Consider the following 11925-nt stretch of genomic DNA (forward strand, 5'->3'; position numbering starts at 1 on the left):
AATGACCGTAACAAATTGGAGAATTGGTCTAAAATTCAACAAGATGAAATTCAATGAATTACACTCATGAAGGAAAAATCAAATGCACAACTACAAAATGGGGAATAACTGGCTAGGCAGTAGCACTGCTGAAAAGAAGCAACGAAAATGATAAAAAGTTTTGAAAAACCTGACCTATGAGAAAAGGTTAAAAAAAAAACAAAAAACTTGGTCTCTTTAACCTTGAGAAAAGAAGACTCAGGAAGGACCTGCTAAGTCTTCAGATATGTTAAGGGATGCTATAAAAAGGACAGTGATCAATTGTTCTCTATATCTACTGAAGGTAGGACAAGAAGTAATGGGCTTAAACTGCAGCAAGGGCGATTTAGGTTAGATATTAGGAAAAACTTCCTGAATAGAAGGATAGTTAAGCTCTGGAATAGGCTTCCAAAGCAGTTATAGAATCCCCATCATTTTTAAGAACAGGTTAGACAAACACCTGTCAGGGACAGTCTAGTTTTAATTGGTCCTGCTTCAGCACAGAGGGCTGGACTAGATGACCTCTCAAGGTCCCTTCTACCCCTACATTTCTATTATTCTGTAATGAGAGCAATAGATGTAGGAGGCTAAGTTCAAAGTTTCATAGTTGTCCGACTTATCTCATGCTCCTCCCTTCTGTTTGTTATATGCACCCGGTATCTCTTGCACTAGACAGATTGTAAGCTCTTTAGGGTAAGGTGTGCATTTTCATTGTGTGTAGGTATGGTACCCAGCACACTGGGACCATGAGCACTCTATCCTTCACTCTGGCCTTTAGACCAGAGGTGGAGGCTACCCCCCCCCCCCCAGCCTTGCACCCGCCCACCTCCCAGGCTTTCCAATAAGCCAGTCCTGCCACTCAGAGCAGCATAGTAAGGGGGTGGGGAGCGAGGGGGGTTTGGACAAGGGGCAGGAGGTCCTAGGGGGCAGTCAGGGAACAGAGAGCAATTGGATGGAGTGGAGGTTCTGGGGCAGGGGCGGTCAGGGGACAGGGGGCAGTTGGATGGGGCGGAGGTTCTGGGGGGAGCAGTCAGGCGATGGGGAACAGCGGGGGTTGGATAGGCATGGGAGTCCTGAGGGGCCTGTCAGGGGAAAGGGAGCGGGGTGGGGGGCGGTTAGGGATCGGAGATCCCAGGAGGGGCGGTCAGGGGACAAGGGAGCAGGGGGGTTGGGAAATGGGAGGGGGCAGATAGGGGGCGGGGGCCAGGCTGTTTCGGGAGGCACAGCCTTCCCTACCCGGCCCACCAGTTTCGCAACCCCAATGTGGCCCTCAGGCCAAAAAGTTTGCCCACTGCTGCTCTAGACACTATCTCAACACAAATATTAAATGGCAAACACAGAGCTGCCACTGACTCCTGTTGCAGCCTTGGCCAAGGAACTTCAGTTCTCTTTTCTTGACAGGTGCGGAAACAAAGGGGATAAAACATATTTGAGTAGGCACAGGATCCTAAAAGTATCAGTTAATATTGGTAAAGAGCTCTGAAGATGAAAAGCACGACGAAGGTTAAGTATTGTTAAGAAAAGAGTACTGGTTACCAACTACCAAAATAGCTTACAGCTGATCAGCTGTATACAAGTGAAATGAGAAAGTGAATACGGTCTATGCTCTGTTCTTCTATATGTGTGGGATCGTTATTCATGGTGGGAGAAGCCTGCACTGTAGCAAAGGGATCAAATGTAAAAGTATAGACATATTGGGATTCAGTGTTCCAGTCAGGCTCCTTATAGAGATAATCTGAGACCTGTGGCTCACAGCAAACATCCAAAACTTCCAGCGTTCGGAATGGGGTGCAGGAAGAAGGGGGAGGTAGGGATCCACTGTTCTTGCTCAGCCCCATCTCTAAATTCAATTAATTTTTTAAAAAATCTTGCTTATTATTTGTTAAGCACCAGTAATGTACTTGACATTAGTCTAAGAAGTATGTCCCTCAGGACATTAAAGTAGCCTAGTACTAGCGGAATGTTATGTAAGACATAATGCGATGAAGCAGAGAGGCTTTCAGCATAAAACTGTTGGTAAAACAGGCAGACAATTACACTGATCAGAATTTATTTTCAAATACCTCATTTATATCATTCTCACATGAAACATTTTTTGCCGTATAGCCTACACTTAGAAAACAGAAGAGAATTTCATAAGGCACATGAGATTATAGACTACATGGAGATATCTTCCCTCTCTTGCACTTGTAAAATACTGCTGATTTTAAAAGTAACATTTCTAAATCTAGACCTTGTGTAGCCCCATGTATAGCAGTATCCATGAAATTATTAGACTTTATTACACATATACCTAGTAAAGGGCTATAACAAGTCTTATATACATCACATTTTCAGAAACAGTCACAGCTGGCTACATTTAAAGGTTATGCTACTCCAGACGCTATGAAACAGGCTACTTATAAAAATATAACTGTCTGCTTCTGGTATGGTACAATACAGAGCATCAAAATCTTATGGAACAAATTCAGTTATTTTTGCAATGGGTGCTGTTCACTTTCACCTCCTCTTCCAAAATCCACATTTTAAATCAATTGTGTCCATTTTACAGAGAAGCAAAATACACAAGAAAAATCTAGCTTCATCATCTTCAAATGGTCAGTATGACTCCATATATTTGAAATCATGTCAGAGCATTACACTGAGGAATATCAAGACTCAGCTGTTAATTTCACAACCATTAAACATTATGGACCACATGCAACTAAGTTAAAATACATCCTCCCAATTTTGAGTTATAGAAACTGATTTTCCAGGCTGCCCCAATGCAGAAGCCAACATATTTTTGTTGAATAGATCTCATGGACTTCAGTAAAATGTTTCTATTGCATTTTTTAAGTTCAGCTATGGAATGTTATGCATTTATTTTGCTTTAACAGAGGGAAATTTTGCTTATGGCACTTAAGCCAATATATCCCAGAATGCATTTACATAATGTCATTTTCTTTAAGTAGGCCAGGAGGTAAATTGTGGCCAACTTTATCAATTCAAATGGTTTCCATAATTTTCTTATAATCAGATATCCATTTTGTTATGATGAGAAAAAAATTGTGAACAGTTAAAATTCCAGTTGAATTGAAGACTCTGAACAAAGGCTCGCTTTAAGGCTGCTGCCAAAGAAAAAATAAAGCCAGAACATAACTGAGCTTGGAGTATATAGAACAAAGCAAGCTGGGGCCATAAAAAAGAGACAATATAAACTAAGGCTTTTCACTCACTGTGCAGACACCGGCCTTGGAGTTAACCACATCTTGCAAATAGTCAAATTAACCCACTGATACCCTCAAACAAAGCAGACTGGAATTCAGTAGGTTTTGTTAGACCAGGAATTGTGTCATATTTGATGCTGCAATAGGCAAACCACTAAATGACATTTTAAACACACTTCACTTTAATTTGTTGAAGGTATCTGTGAAAGAATCAGTTAAATTTCACTGCTTGTTTCAACACAATTTTGCAACTATAATCTAAAACAAGTTTAACCGACCAACAACTGCTTCCTTTGGAAACAAATAAGAACTTTGTTCAAAACAGCATCAGAAACAGGTCACAGCAGTATCACTTTTCTGGTGTTTGGTTATGGCACGTAATCTGCCTTTTTTATAGGCCTTTCATTTAACTGGCAGCATGAAAATCTCTCAGCGAGGAACATTCTGAAGTTCATATTTGTAGACTTAAAACAGACATTTTGTGTGGTGTTATATGGACATTTGTTGCATCCCTTTTAAAAAACAGCATTTACATTCTTTCATCAGTTGATCTAAATGAACTGTCATGGTGTCTGTATAAATACAAAGGCACCCACGACTATTCAAAATGTAACAAAGTAGGACTTTGTAATGTTCATAGGGCGTGCACATTACTGCATGTAAAAGAGAGAGAGAGAGAGGAGAAGAAAGGATTTCCAAGTCAGGAGGCTACAAATAAGATGTAATTACATCAGTTACTTAACATGTTAGGCAGTCTAACAATGTGTTGGAGGTATATGCATGACCTTTCAAGCAGCAGCATTTGGGGGAAGACTCCACCTCTTGTTTCACATTGTTAAAGTCCACCCCACCCCCACCCCCCCGAAGTGGTTGAGGGAAGGAGATGGGGGGAAAGAGGGAGTAAGTTTTTAAAGCTAAAATGTCATTTTGGAGGCACAGTGTTAGTTTTTAAAAATTGTCCATCTATATAGAGCTCTCTATTTCCATAGTCCTGTGTTTCTTCTAAATAGCCCTATCCACAAAGGCCTCAGTTTTGTTCCTCCCTCTTTTATATACATTGTATAGCACAGCGGTCTAAGCTTGTCAAATACAAGATACAGAAAGTCAAACCCTTTGTACAATTTCTAACTTCACAAATGTGTTCCTTGACGCAAGACTAGTCCGGAAACTCTGACATCAGACAGGTGAATGCTGAAACTCCTTAACCTGATTTAACAGGAACTACCTACCTATGTATTCTTCCATCTCCCTCAAAAGAGAAGGGGAAATTGAGATTTCTAATAGCAACATAAACACACTTATGGATCTATGCTACATACCTGGAGAATACAGAGTGAGATTTAAGCTAATATAGCTTCTATTTGATTTCACTAGAGCAACATTTAGGTCCTCGCAAATACTATACAAAACAACAGTACTTTTTCCACCAAGATTTGGAGAGATTTTTCATTTTGTCTGGAGTCCTGCACTTGGATTTCTTTGGTTGGTGCTGGGTATCTGAGTACTGAATGCCAGCGACAATGGCCGCGTCAAAGACCTCTTTGAGATTTTTCTGAGTCAAAGCTGAGCACTCAATGTAAGATGCTGCTTTTATTTCCTCAGCACAGAGCTTTGCGGCCTCTTCTGCAACAGGCTTTTCTTTGCATTTGTCCAGCTCAATGAGAACTTTGACATCCTCTCGGAGGTCTGACTGTGTCCCAACCAGAATAATAGGAGCTTTGGGGCAGTGGCATCGGATTTCAGGAACCCACTTTTCACTCACGTTCTGGAAGGACGAAGGGCTCACAACACTGAAGCACAGCAAGAAGATGTCTGTGTTGGTGTAGCACAGCGGTCTAAGCTTGTCAAATTCATCCTGCGCAAAGCAAAGCAACATTACTGCTGAATAAAAATAGCATTAAAAATTATAAAGGTACCACCCTTACCAGTTCCTAAATACTTCCCATTATAGAGATCTGAACTACTGAACGTATAAAAGAAAGGATCATGTTTAACTGTTCTTCTCACACAGGCACAAATGTAACTTGCGTACAACAGAACATGGTGTTTTCATAGTAAAAGCCATAAATATGCCAAATTTCAGCTTCATCCTGCAACATGGAAGTCATCTGAAATTTTGCCATCAACTCCAATGGGCACAGGGCCAAACAATATCTTCTTAAGGTATTTAAGATTCATAAGCTCACAAAAGCTTATGCTCAGATAAATTGGTTAGTCTCTAAGGTGCCACAAGTACTCCTTTTCTTTTTGCGGACACAGACTAACACGGCTGCTACTCTGAAATCTAACACTGCTGATTTCTTTTGAATGCTTTAAGCCTTACTTTAGTGTTTGTATTTATGGCCTTCTGCCCTATCTCAACAGAAGAGCCAGACTGTAGAGGTGGAGTGCAGGCTAAGGTAGACCTTAAATAGGGGGTTAGAGGGAGGGTGTAAATTCACCTTTAACAGAGATTAATCATGGATCAGCTCAGATTTAAAATGCACACACACCCGCAATGCTGACCACACTATCCATATGGTGAGATACAGACAAGAGCACAGAGACAACGGAGCTGCAAGCGTTCCCACGCAAGAATAATTTTAAATAAATGAAGGTTCAATAGCATCCTACAGGAAATTAAAATAAAAGATGAGCTCCCTACTATTTTGTGTTCATATTTCTTATTACCATCACACTTAATGAATTACAATATAAAGGCTTAACTTGCCAATGGCATAATATAAAGCCCCTCTTTACTTCTCATTCCCCTCTACATCACATCAATCACCTCCAAACCAGCAGGGTTAGATTTTTTTTCCTTTCTGTCTTTTTGGCCTTTAAAATAAAGATCTAGAATGCAAGGCTCTGATTTTCATCTTGAGGAATCAACTAACATAATGTAGATCAGTTGTTTTCAACCTGTGGTCCATGGATCTAGGTCTAAGGTTTCCAAAGGGGTCTGTCTGCACCTCCATTCAACATTTTTTAGGGGTCCACAAATGAAAAAAGGTGGAAAACCATGGATGTAGATGACACCTAAAAGGTAATAGAAGACTTGGCCATCGTGGCATTCTCACTTATCGCAGCAGCTCAAAGAACTGTAAGAAGAATGCAAAATGAGGCAAGGGTTAACTATGCATAGCCTGATTTTATGCTGACAGCAGGATAAAAGCACAGTAACACTAACAGCCTAAACAGGTAGGATTTGGTTCAGCCATGATGACATTTTAATTAAAATTCACCATGCTCTCACGGGGTCTTAAATTAAGAAGAGCAAAGAGCAAATAAAGTCAACAATGCCTCTCTAGGAACAATATTTTACTGCTGAATTGCAAGTTACATGTTAATTTGTCAGGATTTAAGATTTTACTTGGAAGCTTCTGAAGAGTCTAGGATATGCAGTTGTTTAAAGCCTCAGAATTCCCATTCCACTTGAATAAATTTATTTCAGTTGTCATGCAAAGGTTGACAACAGATTATAAAACAAGAGTCAAGAAAGCAGGCTTCATTAGTTCTCTTGATTCTCAGATTAAGCCTCTCAGGCAGCAAAACAGCAATGCAGGATTGTCACCATTTGGCTTAAAAGGAACCCTGTCTTTACAAAGTGTTCTGTCCTGTGCAGCAAAGAGGCCAATTAAAAAAGACATCTCCCCATGTTATTGCAAGGCATTATGAAATTTTGCAGGATTCAATGGTTTCAAAAGCCAAAACCAGATGTTACTGGAGATTTCTGTAAAGATGATACATGGTCATTTATACAAGTACAGTCAGCAGACATTCTTTGTCTCACTGCTAGATCCAGGGACTGCAGAGCTGCACCTTTGGGCTCACGACACGAAATCCTCAATGTTTCTGTATGTTTTTACCTATTTAAATGCTAATCCCATTTTGAAGCTGCCTCACACACACAACCAAGATTTTATTTGATTAAGCATCCTATACTGCTGGAAATGGCCCACCTTTATTATCACTACAAAAGGTTCCCCCCTCCCCCCCCCCCGTAATAGCTCACCTTAAGTTATCACTCTCCTTACAGTGTGTATGGTAACACCCATTGTTTCATGTTCTCTATGTATATAAATCTCCCCACTGTATTTTCCACTGAATGCATCCAATGAAGTGAGCTGTAGCTCACGAAAGCTTATGCTCAAATAAATTTGTTAGTCTCTAAGGTGCCACAAGTACTCCTTTTCTTTATATTCAGAATGATTTTCTTCATTTTACTGGTTTTGACCGAACCCATTCCTTTTAAAGGCAAACACCAGAGAGCGGTTTCACTGGTTATTTCACTAAGGAGTTTTTACACTCCTGAACCAATAGCAGTAACCAAAGCAAAAAGTGACTGGACTTTTTAAATCTTCCGGAAACCAATGCTTTTGCCACTCCGTGGGGCCCCATCACCAAGGATATGGTTACAATTACATCTGGTACACTCTACTTCTGAATTCACATCTCAGCTGAAGCTGACAGCATGTTGCCATGCCCCCTTGCCCTCCATCAGGGTATTACATTATGGGACAACCCTAGTGGCCTATCTCATATTATTGTTCAAAGGGGGTTGCTCTGTACTCTTTTAATCTGGGTTAGAACTGCAAAAAGTATAGGGAAAATGCAGTGCTGGCATTGCATAAGGTATAAGCCAGTACTGAACCGAGCCCATGGAGTTCACATCTTTGTTATAATGCCCAATTACAACACTGCTCATTAGGATAATGGGGTTTGTCTACTGATGCCATCATACTCTCCTTATACTGCTTTCGCTAATGCTTGGCTCCCTCAGATGGTATTGCATTATTTGGCTGGATGCATATTCCAGATGCTTATGTAAGGAATGTGAGTTTTCATATGGGTGTGCAAAACTGGGGGCTTCGGGTGGCTTTAGCCCTCCCCCTAAAAATTTAGGGAGTGTCTTAATAATGGAAGCACTGAGTTTAGAATGAAGCTCATTTATCTCATCTTAGTAAGAGTTGACAAATGTGATCATGGTACAAAACTACTCATGAAATGGACATTCAACAGCGTTCTTTTTAATTTCCAGACACCTCAATAAAAATAGTTGTCCACACCCTTCACTTGCCTTCCTATCTGTGCTCAAAACATACAGAATCCCCCCTCCATTCCCCCAGCAGCAGCACTTTTAAACTTATAGATAATTAAAAAAATAAAATTAAATCAGTGGCAACAAGTCTGAGAGAGAACTTACAGTCCCTGGGAATTCAACCTGACAGTGAAGTTAGCAGGGAAGCAGTCTAAACCAACCATATACAGTGGGTTAAGAATTACTTATTCTGATGGCAATTTAATAAAATGATCAAACAATGGGTATCCTTTTAAATCCATAAAGTCCTTAGGAGGACTATTTTGTGTGACACTTCTCCCTTCCCCCCATCACTTAAATGAAATAAGAAGCTTCACTGACCTGACCAGCCGTGTCACAGAGCTGAAGTCTCACGGGTCTGCCATCAACAGACACAACAGCTTAGGAGAGAAAAAATGTGTAATGAGTTCAACGTTACACATTTTTCACTTAAAAAAAAAAAAGAGAGAGAAAAGAATCATGCCTTCCCTCAACATTTGCTTTCCCTTCAATTAATTTAATGACTTGAAGAACTGGAACCAAGTCTGTCACTAACATTTAGGCACATACAAACCCTTCAGGGCTTTCCAATTCATTTCACTGCAGCTGATGAAGTAGCAAATCACTGAACTAAAACTCTTTGATGACACAAAAAAAGAGTGATCCAAACAATTAGGTTACTTCTCTTGTTACAGAGGATTTGTCTTCTTGTCACGTTTGTGTTTTCAGAGGTCTGGATCCAAAAAAACCTTCCCAGTTTTAAATCACTGGGAAGACAATGCAAATATTTGTGTTTTCCCTTGGTAAGCTCCTCTTCCCGCACTACTGGAAATTTTGACTACAGAATTTGCCATTAAAACAAGCTAGCTTGATGTGTGACCATGTGCAAACACTGACTATGGTGGTATCTTTTATAAGAGAGACCAGCCTCATTATTTCTTTCTGGCTATTTAAATATAAAATGCTTTTAGCCATATTGTAGGTTTCATTTATTATTTGGTCGCTAGGCTTCACAGTATTGATTTTCAATAATACAGAGAAGTCATGCCATCCAATCAATCTTCCAGCATTTAGAATGATTACATTACCTTTAAAGCTAGAATGCTAGCTGCTAATCATACATAAAGTACACCCAGAAAGGGACCGTTTGGATCAGCTCCATAAAAACTAAAAAACCGAGTACTGAAGCTCGACATCCAGATTTGTGCCAGGAAACTGAAAGTCTCCGGCACAGCTGACCTCACACCACTTAAGCGTAGAGAGACTAGAGAGCCATACATTTAATACCCTCATGTGGCCCTACAGTCTTATTAAAACTTTCAAAGAGTGACAAAGATATATAATTGAAAGAATTCAGGAGGCAGTTTCAAGAGCCCCATCCATCTCTGCAGCCACCTTCCAACACAGTTCTGAACAGAGGGGAGGAGATGAAGGATTTACTCCCTCCGTCCTCGCGCCCCCAGAACCCAACTAAAGGAGGCAGGGTTGTGACACACCGATATTTCCAACATGATCTAAAGTTCAATCCTTTAAAAAAAAAAAAAAAAGCAAAGTCTTATCCGGGCGCCTGGCTGAACACAGCTGTAAAATATGGGCACCGCACAAGCACAGAGCTAGAAAAGCTACATGCTAACAATATGGGCCAACATGCGTGCATCACTGGGAAGAAGGGGCGATGGGCGGTAATGATGTTTGCCCCCGAGCGTTGGGGGGTGGGCCTTTCGCCTGCCCCATGGGAGCTCCCTCCCCACCCACGGGGGGGAATTCACTCTTTCACCAGTGCCAAGCCATTTCACTTCTCCCCGAAGAGGGAAATCCATGCAGCTCCCTCTAGCGGGGGGTGGGAGCGGGGCATGGGGGTACTCCCCCTTCCCTGACAGTTCATCTCCGGGAGGTGGACGGCAGATCCCCAAGCAGGTCGCCAGTGCTGGGGGACTGTCCCCGAGGGATTTCGTCCCTTCCACCTGCCCCTCTCCCCCAGCTCGTCTCCCCACCTCTCTCCCCCTGCGGCGGCCCCTTACCGGAGAAGTTGTCGAAGGCGGTGGGGATGTACTCCGTGGGGTACCCATTCGTGGTGTAACTCACCACCAGGCTGGTCTTGCCCACAGCCCCGTCCCCCACCAGGACACACTTGAGGCTGCGGCGCGGCTCGGCTCCCGCCCCGGTCCGGCATCTGCTGCCTAGGGCCGCTCCCAGCGCCGCCGCCCGGCTGCTGCGGACCCTGCGCGGGGGGACCGGGGGCACCTCGCAGCCGCCAGCCAGCGGCTTGCTGATGTAGCCCGCCTCCCCCTCCTGCTGCGGCGGCATCCGCCTGGCACCGGCGAAGGAGAGCTCTGCGGAGCGGGGATCAGAGCCACTGGGCTGGGGGTGCGAGGGGCTCAGCGCCCGGCCTGGGTACAGGGGTGCCCTGCCCCTTCAGGGTCCGCCGCCCCTGCCGCGCAGCTCCTCCGGCGGGGAGCCGAGTTCCCCCTCGCCGGTCTCCTCTGGCTCCAGATCCTCCCGCCAGCAGCCGGTGCGGGACGCCCGGGGCAGCTCCTGCTCCTCCGAGCCAGCACGGTGCTGCCTGAGCCGCTTCCCGGCTGCCCGCCGCTCAGCTCGCCCCGGCGAGAGGCTGGGGGGGCGGAACAGCAGCCAGCTCCAGCGGCTGGATGGAAGGGGCGCGATCCCGGCCTTCCCGGGGCACCTGGGGGTGGGAGCGGCGGCAGCAGCGGGAGCCCTACCCGTGCTGCACTCGTCTCGCCGCACACTGAGGAGCCTCCAGCCCCGGCTCTCCGCCTCCACAGGACACGACGATGCACTGGCAGCCGGCGGCGGGGGGAGGAGTCCGGCGCTGGGGTCTAGGCGGCGCTGCGGCGCTCCCTGCCGCCCCTCGCGGTGGCCACTGGAAAAGAAGGAGCCTGGCGGCGGCAAGAGCTTCTGCGGAGGCTTGGGGCCCGGGCAGTGGCTGCGCCGCTTCTCATTGGCCAATTCGCTTCCCCTTCGAACGCTGAAACAGCCCGCGCCGCGACTATTGCCTGGAAGCGGCCACTTCTCCGCCTGCTCTGCCCCGGGCTGTTCCGTCCCTGCCGGCTCCTTCCTCCCGCTTGACAGTGATGCTCCTCCTCCCGTCTCCACTGCTTTGCCCTCTTCCCCCTGCTCCTGGCCCCCATTCCTGCCTCGCTCTTTGCTCTGCTCCCGCTCCCATCTCTCTACTCTGGGTGACCTTGTCTCCCAGGCCGGCCCATTTCCATAGCCTGTCTCCTTCTGTCTATGCCTTCCCCGACTCCTACTCCCCCCAGCCCCCACATGACTTCCCTCCTCTCCATCTTCTTCTTCAGCTTCCCTCCCACGGGCTATTTTTTCTCCTCATTCCACGCTGTCCGTCCCCCCACCCCCGAGGCTCAGCTGTAATTTCTGTAAAACTGTCTAATCATGTCAAAGCTCTGCCTACTTCACAGAAGGAAACAAAGTTTCCGGAGCTAATTTATCAGTATTAATGAGACATAATATGAGAGGAGATTTATTTGAGCACAGCTAAAGGCTACATCAAAGGAACAGTATTATTTGATTTTTCCATCCGCGTTTCTCTGTCTCTCTGGTTATATTTGGGTATGTCAAAAACAATAGAGTTAATACAAGGTGTTTTTTTTTACTATGGAA

The 11925-nt window shown here is 44.5% G+C and overlaps 1 protein-coding gene across 1 annotated transcript; it reads right to left on the reverse strand.

Moving 5' to 3' along the window:
- Window positions 1–2046: 2046 nt before the first annotated feature.
- On the reverse strand, window positions 2047–11383 carry RHOU (ras homolog family member U). The gene is made up of 3 exons (XM_027824848.3): window positions 10308–11383; window positions 8629–8687; window positions 2047–5082 (listed from the first exon to the last, which is right to left on the reverse strand). The coding sequence occupies exons 1-3, from the start codon at window positions 10591–10593 to the stop codon at window positions 4627–4629; spliced, it is 801 nt and encodes a 266-aa protein (XP_027680649.1). The 5' UTR covers window positions 10594–11383; the 3' UTR covers window positions 2047–4626.
- Window positions 11384–11925: the final 542 nt, after the last annotated feature.

Source organism: Chelonia mydas, chromosome 3 (genome assembly GCF_015237465.2).
Source record: "Chelonia mydas isolate rCheMyd1 chromosome 3, rCheMyd1.pri.v2, whole genome shotgun sequence".
Lineage (NCBI taxonomy): Eukaryota > Metazoa > Chordata > Testudines > Cheloniidae > Chelonia > Chelonia mydas.

What these genes read in the sequence shown, in the direction of transcription:
- RHOU (XM_027824848.3), bottom strand. Translation starts at nt 10,593, where the DNA reads ATGCCGCCGCAGCAGGAGGGGGAGGCGGGCTACATCAGCAAGCCGCTG. An exon ending in CGCCTTCGACAACTTCTCCG is followed by an intron (nt 8,688 to 10,307) that starts GTAAGGGGCCGC and finishes TTCTCTCCTAAG; the next exon opens with CTGTTGTGTCTGTTGATGGC. An exon ending in TCTGTGACACGGCTGGTCAG is followed by an intron (nt 5,083 to 8,628) that starts GTCAGTGAAGCT and finishes TGCTTTGCGCAG; the next exon opens with GATGAATTTGACAAGCTTAG.